Source organism: Astatotilapia calliptera, chromosome 5 (assembly GCF_900246225.1).
Source record: "Astatotilapia calliptera chromosome 5, fAstCal1.2, whole genome shotgun sequence".
In the NCBI taxonomy this organism is placed as follows: domain Eukaryota; kingdom Metazoa; phylum Chordata; class Actinopteri; order Cichliformes; family Cichlidae; genus Astatotilapia; species Astatotilapia calliptera.
The window spans coordinates 3,308,683-3,333,950 of NC_039306.1; the positions used below are offsets into that span (position 1 = coordinate 3,308,683).

The following is a 25,268-nucleotide window of genomic DNA, read 5'->3' on the forward strand; positions in this document are numbered from 1 at the left end:
ACACACACACACACACACACACACAGAGCTTACATCCCAGATGTAAGATATAAGAGATATTACGATGACGGTGTTAGAGCCGGTTTAACGCAGCTGCGCTGATTCTCCGCGGACAGATTAAGACTTTAAAAACAGCCTCGCTGAACTCTGAATAACCGCTGAGCGCCGCAAACGCATCATAAAAAGTCTTTCATACAGGAGACGTGTCTCACTCGGAGATCGGCTCTTGTTACGGAATGTGACGGAAAAAGCCGAAGACCGCCTCCGAGAGAGAAGACGGACCGATGAGCGCTTCAGATGGAGGAAAGCTGCGCGCGCACGGCGGACTGTGACAGCCCTGCAGCAGGAGGCTGAAGTTTCCAGCACGAGGAGGTCGCGCGGGTTTTACAAGGTTTCTTGTTTGTTTTCCAGCGATCACATCTTTTTCAGAGGTGGAGGAGTGAAAAACTTCATCATGGGGTGAAGATGACATCACAGGTAAGTCACATTAAAACACACCAGCATTTTTTTTCGTCGCGTGGTCTTAGTGAAATAGATTTAAAGTGGCAGCTCCAGTTATCCCAGATTACTCTGGGAAGTTTCGCCCTTTTGTTTGCAGCACTGCTTCTTGCTCACGGAGGGAGTTTGTTGTTGAAGATGCTTTTTCCCCACCGCTGTGATTCCAGGCTGCAGGTGCTGAATTATAGATCAACTTTATTTCTGTATGTGCACCAAAGCAGCTCCCCGGAGAGCTCAGCATGTAATTACAGACACACGGAGGCTCCCAGTGTCTCACTCGTATTTAATGTGGGGGGCAAGAAAATATTTAAATACTTCATTAACAAGCTGTGGAGCCCTTAGTGGGCCTATTCTGCTCTTTGTAAATTTCCTGTGGTGTATACTATTTCAGTGGATGTTCATACTAAATATGTAAAAACTTAAATAATATTCATCCCTGTCAACCACAAGCTGTCTGAAACACTGAGGTTTCAGACAGTCTGAGGTTCACTCAGCACTTACATCCCCAAGAACTGTCTCAGGGACAAACCTTCTGTTTGCAAGGGGCAGCCAATCTGAAGAAAGCCATCCTGTACATGACAAATAAGGATTATTTCAAAATCTGAATCATGCAAAGCCACTGTGGTAAAGTCTGAGAATAAACATCTGAAGCTGGAAATGAGCATAATAAGCCCATTTTAATACGACAGATGCAATGCAGCGGGTAATAAAGAGCTATGTTTGTTTCATTTAGTGAAACTAAATCTAAAAAATGGGTCAGCTCTAGGTCAGTGTTGGTGTCAGAAACAGAGGCTTTGGGGCAATCTATCATTTTAGAGCTGCAGTGGCTGAACAGTGTTTCCAGATAACAAAAACAAACATACTTTAAAGTTATCGTGGGGAGTTTCTTATCCTGAACAAACTCCTTCGAGCTAAAGTCAGTTACTGAGCGTCGGGAGCAGTTTACTCTAACAACAACATAATCCAGGCTCAGTGAAGGCTGTGTGGTATGTCTGTGAAGGTTCTCAGTCATCCAGGTCCTCGTAGTCTAAGGAGCTTGGAAAGAAAAGCGTCTGGACTTCTTTAGGTTGCTTGAAGACATTTCACCTCTCATCCGAGAAGCTTCTTCAGTTCTAGGGTCAAATGGTGGAGAGTCCCAGATTTAAACCCAGTGGGAGTTTCCCCCCAAAGAGGGACAAAAGGACCCCCTGACGAGCCTCTACCTAATCACATGAGCCAAGGTGTGAAAACAGGTGTGGGTCACAATCAGCCAGGGTTTCGAGTGAGCTCATTGTGAAACCTAGTCCAGGATGTGAGTGGGCATTAAGGCGTCTGGGAAGGGATCTCCCAGACACTCTCTGATACACCGGCTACATCCCCTATGTACCAGAGAAACTCAGGAGAGTTTTCTCCAAGCATGACATCCCAGTGTACTTCAGACCCAGCAACACACTCAGACCGAAACTGGTTCACCCGAAAGACAAAACTCCAAAACACAAACTTAACAATGTGGTGTTTGCTGTACAGTCCAGCGAGGAATGCCCAGACCTCTACATCGAAGAGACTAAACGGCAACTTCACAAGCGCATGGCACAACACAGAAGAGCCACCTCCACAGGACAAGACTCAGCAGTCCATCTGCATCTTAAGGATAAAGGACACTCTTTCGAGGATGCCAATGTTCACATTTTGGACAGAGAGGACAGATGGTTTGAAAGAGGAGTGAAAGAAGCCATCTATGTCCACTGTGAGCGACCATCTTTGAACAGAGGCGGTGGTTTACAACACCAACTCTCTGCCATCTATAATCCAGTTTTGAGATCCTTCCCAGACGCCTTAACGCCCACTCACATCCTGGGACATCTGACCTCAGGAATTCACTCGATAGGGTGGGGCCAGGTTTCACAATGAACTCACCTGAAACCCTGGCTGATTGTGACCCACACCCGCTTTCACACCTTGGCTCATGTGATTAGGTAGAGGATCATCAGGGGGTCCTTTGTCCCTCTTTGGGGGGAAACTCCCACGGGGTTTAAATTAGAGATGGACTGATCCGATATTACGTATCGGTATCAGTCCGATACGGACCTAAATTACTGGATCGGATATCGGAGAGAAATAAAAAATGTAATCCGATCCGAAGTATCACAAAATCACCTCACAAAACGCGCTACTTGGCGTAACCCAGCTCGGCGCATCGGAGCAGTATGTGTCACGTGATAGAGCGACTGTTGTCTGCGACACCTGTCGGCGGTCTGTTGGAGCATTTGGAGCCTCGCCACATGCTTCCTAACCGCAGCATTTCATCTTGGCAAAAACTTTCCCAGAGAAGTAAAGCAAGTGTGTAAGTTCATCCCTGAATGTTTGCAGAGTATTTCCACGTTAAGCTTAACAACTGATATATTGAGCCACAGCTGCACTGACCATCGGAGTTCCATACTGAGGTGAAAAGGAAGCGATTTGTCCGGTATTTCAGCTAGAATTAAAAAATAGACACAAAGCTGGAGTTATTCTGTCTTTGCTGTGCAGTTGCATCTGCTCTCATTCACTCCCCCTTCCTCTCCTGTTATTACTTCAAACATGAAACTGATCAATGATCAGCTGATCGGGTTTTCTGCTGCAAGTTCCGTCTTTCTTGTTTGTTTATCGCCCACTTTGCGCTAGAAAGAGGAGACCAGCGGATAAACAACAGCAGAATGTATTTATAAAAGCTGCTGGTCATGATGTCGGTTTGGTTATGTGGTGAGAGGGAAACATGAAGATGAAACCAGGAGATGTCCTAACTGAACCATCAGAGCTGAACAGGTGATGGAGAAACAGGTTTACCTTTTAGTTGAATGAGTTGAAGGGAAGTTATGAACTGTTTCTGAGAGACAACTAACACCAGGATCCTTTTTTACATAGCTGAAGGCTGGTAACTGTGCAGGGGCGGGTCTAGCAAAGTTTTGTCGGGGGCCAGGTAGGGCATTAACAGGGAGAGGGAGGGGCACAAAGACATACTTTTCTTTGTTATGTCATTTAAAAACTTTGAATAAATAATTATCTGAATCTTATAACAAACGTGGTCATCTGATTAAATGTATAGAAATCCATTATTGTATATAGTAACTAATAAGTCTAACATATACCCTAGTAAGCTATAGTACTTTTTCCTTTGGTACCATCTGTGCAGTCTGCAATTCTGTTGAAGAAAGATGTTGAATCTATTTAATTATTGTAGAAAAATAATTCATTTCTGTGCATTTGTTTTACACTTGCATTAAATTAAAGTTGATTACATCGATTAAGGGCGGGGGGTGGTTCCCTAATATTTTTGCTGGGAGTTTGCAACCCTATTAGTGAGGTAGGTAACTACTCTTTAAAATACCAGAATAGGGAGGATGGTGTAGGTTTAGATTTATTAGATTGATCAGTGTTGCTAAACTATAAAATGTTTTGTGTGTAGTGTATTTTTTGCATACGGGTATAACAGAATAGCTTCGGTCGCTTGTTTTTTAAAACTTAAGTATGAACTTATACAAAATGCAGCAAGATATTTATAAAAAACAGTTTTATTGATTACAAAATACGCTATATCGGCTTCATATCGGTATTGGCAGATATTCAAATTCATGATATCAGAATCTGTATCGGATATTAAAAAGTGGTATCGTGCCATCTCTAGTTTAAATCTGGGACTCTCCACCATTTGACCTTAGAATGAAGAAGCTTCTCGGATGAGAGGTGAAAAGTCCAGTCGCTTTTCTTTCCAAGCTCCTTAGACAAGGCTGTGTGATGAGTTTAAGAGGTCCAGTAAGACACTCCTGAGTTCAGATTATTTTGTAAGTTTTGTTTACATTCAGCTTTTATCACTAGAGGCCGTTTTCAGTGGTTAAATACTCTTGCCTCATCAGTTTAATGCATGGAGGCATTCGGTCGTTGAATCTTTAGAAATGGATTTCTGAACATGCATCAACTTCAGAGAGGGACCGTTAACTCTCGTGGTTTCACAACAATGTATGCATTTACAAGGATGTGCCACAAAGAGAGCATAAACAATTATGAAGGATGAAAAATAACCATAAAACCAACCACATGAAACAAGAAAACACAAGAGAACCACAAAGACCGACCATAAAAAAACAGACAATGACCATGCAGAGACAAAACATTCACATAAATACGATTAACTAAAAATCACCAAAGAAACCAAACACAGCAAAGAGGAGACCAGAGATTACAGTGAAGTATATCCGAAATATATCAGCTGTGCATTACTGTGTGGCTGGATTCTAATGTTTCAGCAGCTGAATGTAATGTTGGCGTTTTCAGACTGAAATCATATTTCATAAATTATTCATGGTCAACTTTTAAATAAACATGTAGCTACACACGAATTCAAAGGGATGTAAAAAAATCTGTTTTTCTGTTAACTCATTCACTGCCATTGACGTCTATAGCCGTCAATGGCAGTGAATGAGTCAATGGGTTTAACTCATTCACTGCCAATGGCTGGCAGTGAATGAGTTAAAAATGTGGTCAAGTGTAAAAGAGCGTTATATAGTAAGGTACATGGAATTATTATTATTATTATTATTCTTGTCCAGCGCTCTGTGAGTTTTTACACCCGTCTCTGAGTTTGACCCAAACATGCCGCTGACGGATGAAGACAGATTCCAGCTGCGGTAAAGCGAACAATAGCCAGGACGTGTGACCATAAATCAGTGAGCTGAGCGCAGAGAAACCTGATTAAATACCAGCAGGAAGACAGTGAAAGATTCAGGAGCAGATGAAGTCAGAGCGTCCTGGTTAAAACGCCATTATGTCCACATTAGGTTAACACCTGTCTGCGATTCCTCGGGCGATTTCCTACACTCTGTAATTAGAGGCTCTGTAACCTTGTTACATTACATTATAGCTACACTTTACCTGCAGCGAGGCACTTACTGCAGCCTCACAATGGATGGATGGATGGATGGATGTCCTCGGTCCTGCTAGAGTGAGCACCACATGAGAAGCAACCGTTTGGATATTTACACTCTGATGACAAATACAAACTGTCACCTGTGCTGCCTTTGTTTCCCCTGCAGCATCTGCTGCCTGCTCCACTCTGTGTGTAGAGGACGGCCACACAAAGGCTCAGAAATATAAGGAGGGTGTACACTGAGGGAATATCAATCACAATCCAAACTGGAAGCAGCATTTTCTGTCTGAAGTGCATCTGACCTATTAAAAGTGGCTTAAAATATACACAACAGTTTAGTACTGATGTGACCATGTGACACATGTTTAACCAGATTTCCCCACATAAAAGCAGCCTGACACGTCGTCAGCTCAGACTGATGACTGCAAAAGTCAAAACACAGAAGATGAAGAGGAAATGTGTCTGCGAGTTAACCCAGCAGGGATACTATTACAAGGAATAACTGAGCATAATTTTTTAAAAGCAACACAGTATGGCCTTAAAGCCTCACATTATTAGACTGCAGTATATATACTGATGGATTTTTGTGTTCCCTTTAAAGACATCAGTGAAAAAAAAGTTTTTTGTGGGGGAATCCTCACCAGACATGCCGTATAATATCCAGCTCTAGTCGTCACATGACGCCAAGTCTCAGCCCTCAGACAGGTCTTTGAAAGAGTGTCACGATAAACTGTTGTGTGGTGTGTTTGGGGGACGGCTGTAAATTGTAGCTCCAAAAACACGAGTTACACTCAGCTCAAACTGGCAGTGATGGAGTGAAAATGAAAACAGAGCTGCAGACACCTTCATCCTCACAACCTTTACTTGTTGCTAAGCGATATTAATACAATTCTTGGCAACTAAACAGGACTGAATTATGTTTTCCTGGCGGTCATGTTACCTTGGTATTGTTAAAAAACATCTTAAATCACAGCAGGAAGATTTGGGAGATGCTGATAGCATCACAGCACTTTCCACAATTTTGGGGGTTTGATGTGAACTTTGTAATTTACTCATCTGTTGTCTGATTTCATTGTGTAGCTTCTTTTTGTTGTGAAAGTATGCGCGCTGTGTGGGTGTTTGCACCGGGAGTACAGTAAATGAGCACGTGTGGGAGTTCTGGCTGCATCGATATATGTTTTTTTTGTTTTTTTAAACTTGATGGAGAAAGTTGCAAGAAACCATGAGGTCAGAAGAACCGTTTTAAATCTTCTGCTTCTTGCACAGAAACACTTTGAAAATGTGCAAACTGTGGTTACGCTTAGATTAAGTCTGGCTCTCAACCAGTGCTTGTTGTGTTTTGTGGTCAACATGAAAATGTCTCTATGTACTTACATATTAGTTTCTGCCCCCCTGGTCTTAAAAGTGCATTTAGAGCAGCAGGTGGAGTTAGAGGAGCTAGAATTTTAAAAAGAAGCTCAAACGTTTGGAGCAGAAAATAAAGCTGAGACTCTTCTTTGTTACACGCTCTTCATGGGGGGTTCAATGAGTGCTGACTCAGCTTGAGATAAAGAAGACAAAGATTAAGGGCGAGAGATGAGTCATGATTCAGTCAGATGCACATTAACTGTCAAACGATCACAGCTTCCATTAAAATGTTGTGTCTGTCATCAAAGGGGTCGTATTCAGCTAATTTCCAGCCCCAAGAATAGCTCTGAGTGATCGCACTTCAAAATAATCCTTGTTTATGTCATGGTGAAACTTCCAGTTCATCCTCTGTCTGAAACCAGACGATTTAGCTCCTCCCAGCTTGTTTCTGATTGGTCGCTCATCCCAAACTGAAGGTTTTAGGGAATATATTATTTTCTATCCCCATCCATAATGTCCAGGATGGACATGGGTGGAGATGTCCACTCTTTATGACATCACAAAAACCCAAGAGCAGAAAAAACTGTGTGAATCTGAGTGTTTAGCACAGTCTGAAGCCTGGAACATGTGACTCATAGAAGGAAGGAGGAGAAGGATAAACTGTACAGGTTTCCTCTACCTGTACATGACGTATAGATGCAAGAATAAGAATAAAACTTGATCGTCTGAGTGAGTGATAGTAGAACAGAGGGGCATTATTTATCATTGTTAGTGATACTGAATCGCAGTACTTACTCCTCACTAGAAGGCTGCGGTTGCCGAATATAAAGCAGCTCTCATGTAACTGAATCTGGACCGTAAAGATCGCGTGTACTCAGAAAACCATGCGTCGATAAATTCCCTTTGAAAAAAAACAATGAGAAATGCCTCTGAGCTTCGGCCCAGCAGAACCACGGCAGAAAACGCCGATTTAAGTTAGGAAACGTCACTTTGAATTGGCTTTTCCACCTCTGATGTCTTTTCCTTTTAAGATGATTACATTTTAATGCTTCTTTTCTCTCGCTGTCTCACTCATGTGTCTTACTGACAGATTCACATGTGAGACAAGAATCAAGAGGGGGGGTTATGAGAAGTCTTCACAGAAACTGCTGCAGATCTGTGTTTGTGTCCTGTGGAGATTTAATTCAAAGCTGAATTGATTTTTATGTCTGAGCACAGCTTGGCTGTTTGGGTTTTATCCATATACGTTCACAGTTTTTGAAATTAACCAGCAATTTTATCACAAATGACTTACACAAAGGGAAACTGTTGCAGCAGAGACATGCGGGGATGCGGTGAAAGGAAATGAATGGTGACAGATGGTTGAGTATACTGGCATGATGTGGTAAATATGTTGACAAGGGTATGTTTACAGGACTCAGGCTAACACACTGATAGATCAGACTCACAGTTCCTTTTTTATCTACATCGTGTCTTTTAATAATGTAACCACAAAATTAAATGTCTCTAAAAAGTGTCAGAGCGGTGTTTTTCAGTTTGTGTTCATTTCATTGTCTTTGTGTCTCAGCTGATCTAACCATGGGGAAGGAGAGTCTGCCCAGCTGGGCTCACCAGGACTCTGACGAGGGTCTCGTCCACGTGAACGTCGGAGGTCTGAAGAGGAGCCTCTGTTCCAGCACGCTGAAGAAATTCCCAGACACCAGACTGGGAAAGCTGCTGGCATGTGACTCAGAGGAGGCCATACTGCAGGTGTTTGGGTGTGAGCGGGATACGACTGACACGAGACCTGATGGATTTTTGCTTGACTTGTTGAAAGCCCACCTGCTTCTCTTCTTCTTCACTCTTCCTCTGTCGTATTCCCACCTTTCCTGCTATAGGTGTGTGATGACTATGATGTGCAGGAGAAGGAGTTTTACTTTGATAGGAATCCCGGCCTGTTCCCTTACGTCATCCACTTCTACCAAACTGGCAAACTTCACATCATGGAGGAGCTGTGCGTCTTCTCCTTCAGGTCTGTCTGAGCAACATTCATTTTAACATCCTCATCCTTCTGCATCCCAGAGAACCTTTACACCTGTCATACCAATCCAGCTGGAACTGATTGTGGACGTTTGTGACTCAAACAAAGGTTTTAGTCTGTTCAGTTTTTCTTGGTTTATCTGACCTGTAATCAGACACAGCAGCTGCTAACAGACTTCACTGTTCATTGTTGCTTTGCATGAAAAACTTTAAAGCCTAAAAACATAAACAGTAAAATGAATTCATCAACTCTACACAATCGTGTAAAATTTAAGCAGCTGATCCTTTGAAAAAGTCACAAACCCAAACTACTGAGACTAAGTTGTAACATCTCACCTCTTATTCATGATCTCACACACTGAAGCACTGCTGTTGTGCACAAATGTGACATCATCTACAGTCACTGAGGGTGCAGCGCTGGTGGTGGAGGCTTTGATTGGTCCCGTGTCCTGGACATGAACGCAAAGACTGAGCTCCACGGTTGGATTGTTTTTGTTTTACTTTTCTTTAACGTTTGTTAAACTGAGGTTTGCTCAAAAAGCCTGTTTGGTTACCTTCAGGAACACATCCTGGTTTTCACACCAAAGCAAATCTGCAAATCCTGTAGTGGATCTTCAGGTGTGTCAGTGTTATATTTGTGCTGGAAAGAACAAGCAGAGATTTAACGTGAATTTGGCCTTTGGCCTGCTTGCATATGTCCTTTGTTTATGCAGCATAATTATAGGAGTCATGGATCCATTTAGTGCACTAATAACATTGGAAGCAGATGAAGAAAAAAACAGATGGAAATCATTTTATTTTGATGTAGTTTGTACTTTTCTTTTAATACTGCATAGATAACCTTGATTTGGCTTCTATTCCCCGACAGCCAGGAGATCGAGTACTGGGGCATCAATGAGTTCTTCCTGGACAGTTGCTGTAGTTACCGTTACCACGACCGCAAACTGGAGAGCAGCCGACATCGTAGCTGGGACGATGAGAGCGACGCCAGCAGTGTAGACACATCTGTGGACGAGATATCCGACTTAAACAAGTAAAAGACACACAGCTGCACTTTCTTTCTCCTTTTTTTAAATAAATTATTAACTCACTGCCTTTTTCCACCTTCGCAGAGACATGCAGCACTTCCAGGAAGTGCGTTATGGGAACATCAGGAAGTGTTTGTGGTTGACGCTGGAGAACCCGGGATACTCCATCCCCAGCAAGCTCTTCAGTCTGCTCTCCATCGGAGTGGTGCTCACATCCATCTCCACCATGTGTATCAACAGCATGCCAGAGTATCAGGTGGGTACGGCGAGCTGGAAACGTGGAGACCAAACAACACGGTTCAGTCAGCTTTCAGCAGGAAGCATCTGTTGGCTTCATCGGGCTGATTCAGGCTCACATGAAGACAATTCGAGTATTTAACCCTTTTCATCCACAGTTTCATTAAAACTGTTTGTTTGCTCTCAGAGTCAAACTCAGTGAAATCAAATAGACAAACTAATTTTGTGTGACTTACACTCGTCTAATATTACCAAAGATGTCTTTCACAAAGAGCCTTAAATCCGCTCTGAGAAAGACAGAAAAACATGCTTGAAGCAACCTTATGAACTGAAAACAAAGTAAAATACTGATAATTGTTTGCATCCAAACAGAGTGATGCTAAAAACCAAAGTGCCCGGGTCCAGGTCACAGGGACAGCGATGTCCTGGCCAGCTCTCCCAGCTTTTTAAGGAAGTAAACTGAGATATAATCTCTCCAGTGTGTCCTTTAACTGCTCAGACAGTCTGCAGAGGAAGTTCATTTCCTTCGTTTGTGACTTCACTCTTTCAGTAAGTGGCCAAAGGTGATGGTGGGAAACTAAATGAACCAGTAAATCAACAGCTTGGACACGCAGCTCTCTGTGCTTTAGATTTTTCCTGATTAAGTCCCAAAACACACGAACAACTATTTACATAAAGATAATTAAAGAAGAATAAAGTACCAATAAAATGATTTAATCAGTCAGATAGATTGACCCTGTTTTACTTGTGTTTTATTTAAACTCTTGATGCCTTATTTTTATCCTTAGTCCACCTTATATCATCACTTTTCAGAATCAGAATCAGAATCAGAATCAGAATACTTTATTGATCCCTGGGGGAAATTATTTTTTGTTACAGTGCTCCATTTTAAACCAACATTAAGACAAGACAGACAATACGCTAACTAAGAATAGTACAATATATACATATATATACATACATACATACATAAGTCACTCATAAATAAATATTTGGAAAAGAAACATGTGTAGCTGTAGCAGCAAACAGTGTGTTAAGTGGATGCGTTGTACAGGGAGATGGCCACAGGCAGGAATGATTTCCTGTGTCGTTCAGTGGTGCTTTTCGGTAATCTCAGTCTCTCACTGAACGAGCTCCTGTGACTGACCAACATGTCATGGAGTGGGTGGGAGGTGTTATCCAACATTGTCTTTATCTTGGACAGCATCCGCCTCTCCGACACCACCTTGAGGGAGTCCAGCTCCATCCCCACAACATTGCTGGCCTTACGGATCAGTTTATTAAGTCTGTTGGCATCTGCGACCCTCAGCCTGCTCCCCCAGCATGCAACAGCATAGAGGATCGCACTGGCCACCACAGACTCATAGAAAATCCTCAGCATTTTCTGGCAGATGTTGAAGGACCTCAGTCGCCTCAAAAAATAGAGACGACTCTGGCCCTTCCTGTAAAGTGCTGTGGTGTTTTTAGCCCAGTCCAGTTTATTGTCAATGTGTACTCCAAGGTATTTATAGTCCTCCACAATGTCAACACTGACCCCCTGGATTGAAACAGGGGTCAAGTGTTTCCTGGTCTTCCTGAAGTCCACGATCAGTTCCTTGGTCTTTGCCACGTTGAGCTGCAGATGATTCTGCTCACACCACGTGACAAAGGAGTCGACCACAGCCCGGTACTCTGTCTCATCATCCCTGCTGATGCATCCAACCACCGCAGAGTCATCAGAAAACTTCTGAAGATGGCAGGTCTCTGTGCAGTGGCTGAAGTCTGTGGTGTAGAGGGTGAAGAGGAAGGGGGAGAGGACAGTCCCCTGTGGTGCCCCTGTGTTGCTAATCACCTTGTCAGACACACACTGTGGGAGACGTACATATTGTGGTCTTCCTGTCAGGTAATCAACAATCCAGGACACCAGAGAAGCATCCACCTGCATCGCTGCTAACTTATCACCCAGGAGGGTCGGCCTGATGGTGTTGAAAGCACTGGAAAAGTCAAAAAACATGACCCTCACAGTGCTCGCCGGCTGGTCCAGATGGGTGTAGACACGATTGAGCAGGTAGATGATGGCGTCCTCTGTTCCGAGACGAGGCTGATAAGCGAACTGAAGGGGATCCAGATGTGGTCTTACTATGGGTCGCAGCTGGTCCAGGATGAGCCTTTCCAGGGTCTTCATGATTTTCCTGTTTGTATTTGCATTTATTACAACAGATCATTTCTGTTTAGCCACCATGTGTCTGTTTGTCTTTTCTTTGGCTCTAAGATCAGCGTTCATGCTGAACTGAGCATTCTACCTTTGATGTCTGTTAAAGAAAATCCTGTCGTTGAAAAGATACATGAATAAAAATTTGTGTTTGTAATTATTTCAAAATAAAAATATCTAATGGGCTCTCAAATTTTAATACATTTGAAATCACTAAATGTTTAATTGAAAACACTTTTAAAAACTGTCCTCTGTCCTTTTTGTCTCCCAGACTTTTGATTCTGATGGAAAGTTGATTGAAGAGCCGACCATGCAGGCGCTGGAGGTGTTCTGCTCCTGCTGGTTCACCTTCGAGGTGAGGTGATTAAAACTAAGCCTGCTGTGAACTGTTTTACTGTGCACTAAAAACTCACTGGGTCTAATATTTGAGGTTGTGTATAAGGGCATTTCCCATGCATGTCAATGAGAAGAAAAAAAGTAATAAACTTAACTGTGTATCAGTTAAGCAAACAATAAAGATAATATGCTTTAAAATGATCATAAATATGTATCTCACGCTGGAGATTTATCAAAGGGAAGATGAAACACAGCACAGAGTTTAATGTCTTTGCAGGGATGAAGGAAAAGGCACTTTAAATACTCCTGAAAGATAGCAACGTGCTACACGGTGAAGGCAGGAAACACAGAACAGAGAGGATCACTCCGAAAATATACGGAGCAGGAAGTGAAAAAAAACAGAGAAATAGGTCGCGAAGGAAGACACGGGGACAACTTCACAAAGACTAACAGAGTAAATACAGCAGAGAGAGAAAGGTACACAAGGAGGGAATTAAACTTATGGAAGCCAAGTGAGGAAATACCCTTCAAAATAAAACAGGAAGAACGTCAGTTTGAGGTTTGAGCCCACGTTCCTTTACTGTGTATCTTTCCCCGCTCTCTCTCCCCTCTTTACTGCTGTCCCGTCAAATAAATCTTTAAAATAAAGAAGGAAGTAAAATGAAAAGAAGACAAAGAACATCACACAAAGACGCGGGGAACTCACGAGACAAAGAAAAAAACCCTCAAAGAATGCAAAGTCAGACCATGATGAGCTGTTACATACTTCATTCAATTGGTTTGACTTGCATCAGTTTAATTTTATTACTTTGTTTAGACCAAACACAAATTCCAGGCACAGTTAAAATACCTAAACTTAAATATTAGGCCCAAATATGTCAGTGCTGATAGAGACGCTGAACACAGAGGACAGTGACAAACGCTGAGTGTTTGTGATCTCTTTGAGGTCGTCACGCGGCTGCTGCTCGCACCAAACAGGAAGAAGTTCTTCCATCACCCTCTGAACATTATTGACATGGTGTCTGTGGTTCCCATCTACGTCACTCTGCTCTTTGACATGACTCTGGGATCCGAGTCCGAGCTGGGCAACCTGGGACGACTCATACAGGTCTGTGCTGTGGATGTGGACCGCATGCTGCTCTGGTAAAAATGTAACGAAGGATTCGTCACATTTGTCATAATCGCTCAGTAAAGGCTGTGATAGTTTGTATTTATGGTGACAGTGTCTGATATGCAGTATTAATCTCATCAGTCCCATCAAAGAGCACACTGTTAATATTACATGCACCATCTGTGGAGGTTCTGCTAGCCTCAAACTGTAACGCTGAGACAGTATTAATAACTGCAGACCATGTAGAGTGAGATCACACAAGCAACAACAACCAGTTCTTGGACCACGCTCATTTTATATTACACACGATGAAGAGAAATCATAAAGGAAGTCAATGTAAGAGTGTATGCTTACTCACAGGTCTTAATGTCACACTTAAGATTCTCCTGTAGCAGGAGGAAACTAAGGCTTATGGATTGTAGCTCCATTAGTCTGATATATTTCCAGGTCCTGAATGACAGTCTAGCATTTCATGGATCTGTGCGGCTAATTAGTGCACAACTATGATACATGTGTAACTGGAGCTATTTCTCAATCAATATTTCTAAAATGACAAACAGATTCAAATGCCACAACACGAAACCTGCTCTTTATAACAACGACGTTCAGTTCATTTTAAATTGAAAACATCGGGGTCAGGGATTTTTTTTTTAGGGTTTCGTTTCACATTTGAGTAACTTTTTATGATTCCCAGTTCAAAACAGTTATATTTAATGAGGCGCCTCCGTTCACCCACTGTTCAACCCTTTATCACACCAGTATCATACTGGGCCTGGGCTTATTTTATCATTGTGGCTGTAAAATTATAAGATGATTCTCATCTTTCAGGAACCATTTTTTCTGTAGCCCAGTGTGGTTGAGGAGTTACAGTAATGTGAAGCTGATTTTTCCATGAATGCTTTGTGCTTATCTCCCTAAAGCTCGTCTTCTCTTCTTTCTGTTACTTTCTGTCATTTAAAGAGCACTAAAAATAAAATGGGCCTGCTGCTGAGCTAATGCTAGGGTCTTTAACACCAACATGTCGTTGATGCAACTTCCTTCCGATTGGCTGTTCCTCGCAAACAAAAGCTTAGAGCACGTGGTGGGTGTGGCTTCTGTGCTCATTAGAAAAAACCCCATCTGAAGCTCGCGGCGATTACGCGTCCATACACGGACCCCGTTATTTGAAGCTTCGTGACTCCACCGTTGGATCAGTGTAGTGAATGTCTGCAGCTGCTGCCGTGCAGCCAGAGTTCGACTCTTTTTAAAGACTCATAGTCCACTCTGTGTCCTCTCAGGTGTTCAGGTTAATGAGGATCTTCAGAGTGTTAAAGTTGGCGCGACACTCGACAGGCCTGCGATCACTGGGAGCAACACTGCGGGTGAGTGGGGACTCTGTCTGCTCACACAGACACACAAAGTTTTGTAATGTGTGTATCCCATACACACAGCGACATTAACCAGCCGTACAAACAACGTGACTGATTTTTTTATTTTGTAGTTTTGTGACATTTTGTTCTGTTGACCTTTCTGTAGACGCCTCAGATACAGGTTGATGGATTGTGAGCAGATCTCAGCTGATGTGATGCACACTGTTTTGGAGATGACGCACAAAAAAAGACAACGGAAGGAAACTAAAGTTTGCATGTGGGCTGCAGTTTTTAACACAAGATCTCACTGATGTTCACTTGTTGAGTTTAGGGGAATTGTGTCAGTGTGTTTGAGATGGAAGAAAAACAACATTAGGAAACGCATGACTTAGCAATTCCAATTAGCTAGCATTGCTGTGGATGGTTTATAATTCAAATCATGCTTTCAAGGTATAAGTTGGATTAGTGAGGTCATCTGTAAAAGCCTTGAAGCTAGCACAATCTATGATGGCAACATTTACACTTTAAGTCATGTTTACACATTAATCTGCTCAGAATCTCTTTATGCAACCTTTAACATCTGATGGAAACTTGGTTTAATATTCTAAATCAGTCCAAGCAACCTTTTTGTGTATATTGTGTATGTTTAGTATCATGTGTAATGTATCAATGACACCAGCGGGGAAAATGGACGCACCATCCCAATTCCTAAAAAGTTGGGACGCGGCGTAAAATGTTTTTGTAAACCTCATAGACCCAAAGTTTATTCACCGAGAAGCTCAGAGAGACCGTTTCTAAGAAGTAAAATATTCCAGAATAATGTTCCTGAATTTAAAATTGTGAAGGCTGTGAATATCTCCTCATCTATGATGCATAATATCATCAAAATAATCAGAGAATTGGGAGAAATCAGTGTGTGCAGGGTCGGTTCTGCCTATGAACACAACTCACCGTGCCATCTGCGCGGGACGGCAGGTTAAAGCTCTATCGTGCAAACAAGAAGCCGTATGGTAACGTGATCCAGAAACGCCGCCGTCTCTCGTAGCTGATTAAAATTGGACTGAGGCAACGTGAAAAACTGTTCTGAGGTCAGACGAACTGAAATGTGAAATTCTATTTGGAAATCATGGATGCTACGGCCTCTGGACTAAAGAGCAGAGGGAACATCTGGCTTGTTATCAGCACTCAGTTCAGAAACCTGCATCTCTGATGGTATTACATATGCTTCCATCCAGACGACAACTTTTCCAGGGAAGGCCTTCCTATTCCCGCAGCACAGCTCCTTGGATAGAGTCCAAGTGCTGAAGTGGCAGCCTGCAGTCCGGACCGTACACCAACTGAAAATCGCTTCTCGCCTGCTGCACATGCCGTCCATCTGAGGATTAGTGATTAGTTTTAAGACCCGCTCGAGCCAAACCTCTCAGACTGTGATCAGTCAGCATACCTGTTAAGCCACTGACCTGCAACAGACGTCTTTCCCAGGATTTCCAAGCTGGTCTGTGTGCACTGAGAAAGGAACGGAGGAAACTTACCTGCCTGTCCACCCGCCACCGCTCCTCCCGTCCCTCCCAGGATGTCAGGATAGTCTAACCACTCCTCTGCTCTGGCTCTGACCGAGTCTTCTCTCCTTTGTTGACAAAACAGCCGCCTGAATCACCGTCCTGTGATTCATCAGCCTCAGGTCCTGCTGCCTTTTAAACCTTGTGTAAATACACTTGTTAAACAGCTCTGTCGGTTGCTGGGTTGTGAATGCAGAGTCCAGAACTTCAGAGTCTCCTTTGACTTATGACAGCTGGTCTCCTGAGTTCCCAGATGTTTATGGACTCATAATGCATGCATGTGGGAATGCACGGCCTGTCCCAGCATCAAATTCAAAATGAGCATTTATTTTTCTTAAAATTAGATATTTTGTCAATTCTATTGTGAACATAATCTGATATTATGGAAATCCATGTGTTCTGTTTTATTTGACATTTTTTGGAGGTGGAGTTGTTGATGAAGGATCAGGGACCATGCTGCTCCTCCTGGTTTTCATTACATCTGCACATTGTGTTTCCGTCTCGTCTCCTATACCATGAGCTTGTTCCTTCCAGCAGAGGATTATTAAAGCCTTTATTAAAGTGCAGCACCACTTTAATAAAGTTCCTGATCCGTGACCGGCATTTGAAATGAAGCACTGAGAGCTTATTTGGTCTCTTTCCTGCATATCAAGTAATGAAAAAGCCTTTAACTCAAAACATTAGTTTAATGTTTAGTTTGATCTTGAAAATGGAAAACAAAACATTTCAGAAGTAAAGCATAATCTAATGAAAAAGCAGTTCTCTGAAAAAAGACCAGCTTCATTGTGAATTGACTTTTACTGCTGCTTATTTGTGGAAATGCTCCATTTCTCAGATAACTCATTTTTTTACTCCACTGACTGTTTTTTGCATACAAAGTTTTTTTTCTCTTAGATTTGTTTTTCATAGTGCAAAGGATCCACATTTCTTTATTTTTTACACTTCTTTTTCAGCACCATCCTTCTTCATTTTAATATAGCTGACATTTGTTTCCTTTAAAGCAGGGGTGGGGGCCATTTCATTTTTTACAAAGTACCGTGTTACTAAGCCTCATGAGGTTTCATGGCTATTAATGCACTCACCACAAAACTTGCACACGTTATTCTCTGTCTGTCTGTGGTCGTGTGAGAGCTGCTTGTTAAGGACTCAAACTCTGGGGAAGAGCATTAACGTTGAGCTTTCAGCTCATCATGTTTAGCATGTTTCGAACTGTAATGGCGCCGGCGCCGCGCCACAAACTGGGCACAGCTTGCCTTTCACTTAAACAAAGAAAAAAAATCAGGTGTCCATCTTTCCTGGAACACGCAGCGTTCTGAATCCACCTTCGTTTTCATGACAGCTGCCAGGATTCATCCTTTGTTGTCAATCATGTAATAACGTACATCACGTGCTGTATTCAATTCAATTCAATTTTATTTATATAGCGCCAAATCACAACAAAAGTTGCCTGAAGGCGCTTCATAGGTACAGAGAAAACCCCATCAATCATATGACCCCCTATGAGCAGCACTATGGTGACAGTGGGAAGGAAAAACTCCCTTTTAACAGGAAGAAACCTCCGGCAGAACCAGGCTCAGGGAGGGGCGGGGCCATCTGCTGTGATTGGTTGGGGTGAGAGAAGGAAGACAGGATAAAGACATGCTGTGGACGAGAGACAGAGGTTAATAACAGATATGATTCAATGCAGAGAGGTCTGTTAATACATAGTGAGTGAGGAAGGTGACTGGAAAGGAAAAACTCAATGCATCATGGGAATCCCCCGGCAGCCTACGTCTATTGCAGCATAACTAAGGGAGGATTCAGGGTCACCTGGTCCAGCCCTAACTATATGCTTTAGCAAAAAGGAAAGTTTGAAGCCTAATCTTGAAAGTAGAGATAGTGTCTGTCTCCTGAATCCAAACTGGAAGCTGGTTCCACAGAAGAGGGGCCTGAAAACTGAAGGCTCTGCCTCCCATTCTACTTTTAAATACTCTAGGAACAACAAGTAGGCCTGCAGAGCGAGAGCGAAGTGCTCTAATAGGGTGATATGGTACTACAAGGTCACTGGCTCCCCGTGTGTTTCAGGATCGATTGTAAAGTTCTTTTATTGGTTTTTAAATGTCTTAATGGTCTTGGGCCGTCTTATCTCTCAGATCTGCTTTTACCATATGAACCCTCGCGGACCCTGAGGTCCTCTGGTACTGGCCTTTTGATTGTCCCTAAAGTCAGGACACATACTCACGGAGAGGCAGCTTTTCAGTGGTATGGTCCTCGTCTGTGGAACAGCCTGCCGGAGGAACTCAGGGCCGCAGAGAACGTACATGTTTTTAAGAACAGGCTCAAGACCCACCTTTTTAATTTAGCTTTTACTTAGCGTTTATTAATTTTATGCTTATTTATTCTATCCTGTTATTCTATTTACATCATTAATTTAGGTTTTGCCTAATATTTATTCATTTTATTCTTTTTTTTTTTTAAACTTCTTACTCTATTTATATTTATATTGTATCTTATTTATTTTATCTTTTTATTCTGTATATACTCTTATTAGGTCATATCTCCAGTGTTTCCTCAGAGGGGGCTCTCTGCACCGGGGCTGTGATCGACTGTGGCTGCTGGGGCTCTGGGGGTCCTCTCAGCCTGGCTGGGGGGCTCCTTTGCCTCCCTCCTGCTGTGTGCCCAGCCCGGAGGCTGCGGTCTGTGACCGGCTCCCGGTGCAGACGGCTCCCTGTGATAGTGTTTCCTCACTGGGCTCATGTGTGCCCAGCCCAATTTTACTCTTTAAGTGTGTGTGTGTGTGTGTGTGTGTGTGTGTGTGTGTGTGGGGGGGGGGGGGGGGGTGTGTATGTATTCACGATCGTTTATGTTAATGAGAGTGTGGGGAGTGAGTTGGAGGGCGGGGTGGGGTGGGCTGCTTTTAACCATGTAAAGCACTTTGTGCTACATCTTTGTATGAAAAGTGCTTTATAAATAAAGATTGATTGATTGATTAAGATGGGGCCTGATTATTTAAGACCTTGTATGTGAGGAGCAGGATTTTGACTTGGACGTAGATAGCCGTCTGTTTTATCTCAGAAAACTAATGACTGTCAGTGGGGTTTTTTTTCCATATTTTTTTATTCATGCTATAAGTTACATATATAAAATATATACATGTTATTGCTTTGCGGTCCGATTGAAACGGTCTCGCATGCGGCCCGGAGGCCGGACGTTCCCCACCCCTACTTTAAACTGTGTTAAATTCTGCTGTGTTGTCAGATTGTGTTGCTCATTGCTTTCAATAAGAAGTTCATGTGATTGTTGGCAGGATTATAAAAAGTTATGGGCAGAGTTCCCTAAAAACGTTACAGGAGACGGGACACATCGCGTCAAAATGTCATAAATACATATCAAACTGTAATAATCTGTTGACATTCTTGAGATTTTCTTATTTCAAAGTGATTTCACATCTAGATGTCCTGAAACCAGGAACTGAACTCATCCATTATATGGAGGACTTTCAGCTTGGTGGAGGAGTGCGGCAGTCGAATACAAATCAGTATTTCCACATGTTCTCTTCTAGTCTTCTTATAAAACCTTCTTTTATGAGTTTTTATGAGGAAGTGCAAAACTTTAGAAGTAGAGTCACATTTACAGAGACAAACTTTTTGTCAGGCGAGCTGCAGACACAAAGTTCACATCAAGAAAAAACACAGATGAGTGTTTTCTCCCGCTGGGCGGGAGTGGCGGTGGGCGTTTGGCTGTGACGCTGTCACAAATTGAACCTCAGTTATTGGATCGTGACAGATGAGGCTTTGTGCACAAACACATCTCAACCCCTCCATGTTTTACCTGCAGCACAGCTACCGTGAGGTGGGCATCCTGCTGCTCTACCTGGCCGTGGGAGTGTCCGTCTTCTCGGGTATCGCCTACACTGCTGAGTATGAAGAGGTAAAGTTTGACTGACGTGAGGTCGCGTTCCTCACTGGTGGAAATCATTTCACTTTTAGTTTGTGTTCAAATAAATTCTTTGAATTTGCCTTTTAAAAGTTTAACATCTTAGTTTCAGTGATTTCAGTGAGAGTCTGTTTGGCGTACGGTTTTACAGCCATCATCAGTTTACAGTTTGAATGTTTCCAAAACTTTCTGAGCAGTTTGAATTCCTCTCAGTATAAATGTCGGAATGCTAACACGGCGATGAACGTAGCAAACATTACATTGTGAAACATGAAAACATGGCTACACACTTCAACCAACTACTCAGTTACTTTGTAACAAAGTCTTTGTGTTAATACTCACTCGTGTTCCTCCGGCCAATGAAATCCTTGAGCTGATTTTCATGACATTTGGCTAATTAAAAGGTTTTGGCTCACAGAGTGTTTCACTTTAATTAGTGTCGTTAGACGCTGATAAATCCTTCACAGCGTAATCAAGCTGTTAGCTTTGCTTTGGTCTGTAACAAATAAAAATATCAGTGAGTGAACAGTCGAAGTGGCAGTTATCCTGTTTTTCAGGGATATCTGTGATGTTGGAAGACACACCTGTTGGTGTAATTACTAATGATTCAATTCAAAGAGCACATTAGTCCGTGTGGTCAGAGGTTTGTCTTTATCTCTTCCTCTTGAAAATTAGAGCTTCAACTTTGTTCTGATAGATTTTATATACCAAAGTATTTTATTATTTAATTGTGTTCTTTACATAATAATATTAATACATCTGAAAATCATTACCTTGGATGTCTAAAGCATCCCTCTGTGTCTGATTCCAGGATGTGGGCCTGGACACCATCCCGGCCTGCTGGTGGTGGGGGACAGTGAGCATGACCACAGTGGGTTATGGAGACGTAGTGCCGGTCACTGTGGTCGGGAAGTTGGCGGCAAGCGGCTGCATCCTGGGTGGCACCCTGGTGGTGGCGCTGCCCATCACCATCATCTTCAACAAGTTCTCCCACTTCTACCGTCGCCAGAAAGCTCTGGAGGCGTCGGTGAGGAACAACAACAGCAAGAAGATGAGGATGAGCTGCGAGAATGTGCCAGAGGAGGATGAAGAGGACGAGGGGTCAGACGGGGACAGCTGCTGCCTGGACGATGATGATATTGATGATATTGAAGAGGACGATATAGATTATGAGGATGAAGGAGGTGTAATAAACTATAGTTATGTGGAGCATCCATCTTACACGTCGATAACGAGGAAGAAGGAGCCGCATCAGCTGTGATGAAGAGCTGATGAAGAGCTGCTGAAGAGCTGATCAAGGCAGGAGATCAAAGCTGTTCAGATTCACTTCCTGCCTCATGCATGACGTGTTCATATGGAAACGATGACTGCATTCATATTTAATCTGGCTTTTATTTAAAACAAGGCAACACAAGAGTGATCTGTACGCTTCAAGTTTGACCTTTGAACTCATCGAGCATAAACAGGAGGACTAAAGTCCAGGAGGGCTGGGATTTGATCAGATTTTGGGAAATTTAAAGAAATCAGGAGTTGGAGGGATCGTGTTGTAAATTGGTTTTAATTATTAGCTTTGGGTTTCCATGACAAACCTACATGATGGACGGTAGTTTGCTATTATTCGTGCATGTGGGCAGCTTTCAGGGTGGAAATTTGTTCTTTCTGATAATGAAGTTTTTATGTAGCTGTTAAAGATAAAACACCCAAAACAATAAAATTACATAAGGCGAGATTAAACACGAAGGTCTGCTCAAGAACCGAATCAATTGAGCCTTAACTGAGCTGGGCTGAAGAGAAATAGCATGCACGTGTATGAAATGAAACGAATAAAAAGATTATGAAAGTCTGAATTGTTATTTTGTTCTTGAAGTAAAATGTATAAAGGTAACATTTGATAAAAAAAAAAAGTTGGTCAACTTTGTCATTTGAAGCCTCAGTGGAAGCATTTTTGTAGTTTTCTGCAGGTAGAATAAGAAAAGTTAAGCTGTGTTTAGGTTAGCATAAAGACTGGAAAGAGGTAAACGCTAGAGTGACCAACCGTCCTTTTCTTTGAGATGGATGAAAATGTCCGGGTTTTCCTACAGGCCTACAGAGGACTCATATGTGCAACATCATCCCCGAAATGTGGTGTAAGTGGTCGTTCCCCACGCACAGACGGGACAGAGCGCGGAGCAGCGCGCTGAAAAGATGCCAAAGCGCAAGTGCATCAAGAAATTTCTCTTGTACCATCCCAGTCGGAATAAATGGGAGGCGGAGTGCACTGTGTGCAGAGCTGGCACAGACATTTGTGTGTCTAACAAAGGTGCCAGAGATCTTGTTGCTCACATGGACACAGAAAAACTTAAAAAGGCTGCACGAGGCAAAAATTCATCTTGTAAGTTGACTGAGTTCTTTGTTACACCTGGAAAAACGAGGGTGCTTGTATCTGGAGCAGAAGGTGCACTGACATTTCATACTATGAAGCATCACAATAGCTACACATCCATGGATTGCACTAGTGTGTTGCTAAAAAAAAAAACAACAAAAAAACATTTCCAGACTTTAACACAGCTAAAAAAGTTCAGCAGTGTCGCACCAAGACTGAAGCTATTGTCTCTCTTGAAGCTATGAAATCCAGTACGGTGACATTTCTCAGACTTAAGTAACCATGGAACAGAGAAAATATTCCCAATTTGACTGGACGAATGGTGGCGTGCAAACAAAGTTAACTGAGGTTAGAAACGCCAATTTTTGTAAATTTATTTATTTATTTATTTGCACTTGTTGACTTGTAAAAGCCTTTATGACATTTTTTATTTCACCATTCATTAACCGCACAGAGAAGGCATCTTTTAAATATGTTAAAATTTTCTTTAAACAAACAGTATTATTAAAATTCTTCATAACTGGGCCAAGTGTCCTCTGTTTTGGAAATCAAAATATGGTCACTCTAGCAAATGCAGTTAGCCCACATGTGTCAAAATCAGTGTGACTGACTAACCTACAGCTTTACTGAGTGAGAGGCCGGTGTGCGCCGTGTCACTGTTATGTTGCTGAGGGTTGTGTTTTAACCCAAACCGTGATCTTTAATAAACCTAATCAGTGACTGAAAGAAGCGCAACCAAGTCCCAAATGACTCGGACCGCTCAGGTTCTAACAGACTTTGTAAACTGTCTCTGAAACTGGGTCGTTATTTTGTCACATTTGGTTTAAAAAGACACTAAAGCCAAAAGTCACCTTATGATTAACAGTGAGATGCAGGCAGCATCTGAAAAACCAGAATTATCTCTGAGAACTGACTGAAAAATCTCACTGAGGTGTAAAAACCTAAATTGAACACAGATTTTGAGTGTGCTATAATAAACATGGTTGTGGATGTTTATAAAAATCCTTCCAGACGTTTCAGACTGGCTCAAAAAGGTGCACGAGACCCTCTCTGTGAGGAAACACTAACCAGACAGATGACGCTTCAGTTCATCTCCTGGAGGGTGATGAGATGCAACGTTTAAGCTCTGACTCAGGACAGCAGCTGAAAACCGTAAAATCATAATCTGTTGCACAGAAGAGCAAATACATGAAACTCAAGAGTAAATCATTTAAATTTGGGTCATATTCTAAAGATAAATAAAGATATACTGCATCTTACAGTATTTATAGATTCCTACAGGCCTGTTTCAGTTTGAGATGCGTCATTGGTGTTTGTTTAGTCATCACTTTGTGAAACGTCAAACACTTTGTACTCGTAAATGAACCAAACCTGTCAAACTGTCACTAAAAGTCAGTTCTGACGCTGCTGAGAGCATCAAACTCAGCATTCACCTGAGCTAATGTCTCTTTCTTTTTAATTCTACTAAGTCCTTTTCATGTCCATCTAATTTTTACACTCAGTTTATATTCAGTGTCCGTTGGGCACTTTGCTCTCTCCCTCTCTTCCTTTTGTTTTCTTTGTCATCATATCAAATGCAAATCAAATGTCCTTTAAAACTTGTCAAAGTCAAACAGAAGATAAAAAGGCACGTGTTGAAGAGAGAAAGGAAACCTGAAGTGCTGCATTTATAAAAGCACTAAAGATGTTTCTTAAAATGGAGACAACAAGTTAATAAAAAAGGGAAAATCTGAAAGAGAGCAAAGGAAAACAGAAACATTAAACTCATCAAATAACAAAGTTAAAGACAAGACATTTAATGAGGTGAAAAGATACTTTCACAATAAAAAAAAACAGGAAATGAAGGATAACCAAAACTCTTAAACACGACAGCATGAGCCTCGGTGCATATTTCTTTTATAGTTTTATGTAGCAGACGGTGGACGACAACACTGTTCTGGCTCTGGACTAACTTTTGAACTTCTAACTTAAGAAGCTGTTATCAGAAGAACTGGTTTAATATTTAGTTCTATTCTAGTTCCAGTTCACTCACCTCTGGTTTACTTACTATAACAACTTTCTTTCTGAGAGGACTGAAACCGTTAAGACGTCTTAATGAGAATCGGATTTGGGTGAACTGGCCCTTTAAATGTCACCTCTCTGCCAAAGCTTCGTTCTGAAAGACAAGCAGGGTGAAATTTCCGCAGGATGAACGACATTAAGATTGTTCTGCAGCTTAGCTTGAGTTTCACATAATGGATGCTTGTGTCGGACGAGTCTCCGGGCAGGATTCCTTCCAGTCTGACAGAGAGCTGATGATCCACAGTTTGAAGCTGTGCCACGTCGAGTTGGGGCTGAACGCTGTTGTCTGTTTGAAAACGCGGAGAGAAACTGAGAAAGGTTTTTGTCATCATTTGAAAAAGCCTTGGCACAATGTTTCTCAGCCTAAACACAG

The 25,268-nt window shown here is 42.2% G+C and overlaps 1 protein-coding gene across 3 annotated transcripts; it reads left to right on the forward strand.

The window, feature by feature from the left end:
* Positions 1-259: 259 nt before the first annotated feature.
* Positions 260-22,324, forward strand: LOC113021861 (potassium voltage-gated channel subfamily S member 2). Of its 3 annotated transcripts, none has more exons than XM_026166670.1 (10): positions 260-477; positions 8,295-8,476; positions 8,605-8,738; positions 9,615-9,779; positions 9,859-10,030; positions 12,474-12,557; positions 13,485-13,646; positions 14,927-15,010; positions 20,374-20,466; positions 21,284-22,324. In XM_026166670.1, exons 2-10 carry the CDS (start codon positions 8,306-8,308, stop codon positions 21,731-21,733), a joined length of 1,515 nt encoding a protein of 504 aa, XP_026022455.1. In that variant the 5' UTR covers positions 260-477; positions 8,295-8,305; the 3' UTR covers positions 21,734-22,324. The 3 variants fall into 3 exon arrangements, with proteins under 3 accessions (XP_026022455.1, XP_026022456.1, XP_026022457.1); XM_026166672.1 differs by lacking the exon at positions 260-477 and adding an exon at positions 2,702-2,821; XM_026166671.1 differs by lacking the exon at positions 13,485-13,646 and having other exon boundaries at positions 261-477.
* The last annotated feature ends 2,944 nt before the right edge of the window (positions 22,325-25,268 follow it).

Coding starts and splice junctions, on each gene's coding strand:
- LOC113021861 (XM_026166670.1), top strand. CDS start 8,306: ATGGGGAAGGAGAGTCTGCCCAGCTGGGCTCACCAGGACTCTGACGAG. Junction 12,558..13,484: donor CCTGCTGGTTCACCTTCGAG/GTGAGGTGATTA, acceptor GATCTCTTTGAG/GTCGTCACGCGGCTGCTGCT. Junction 20,467..21,283: donor ACACTGCTGAGTATGAAGAG/GTAAAGTTTGAC, acceptor GTCTGATTCCAG/GATGTGGGCCTGGACACCAT.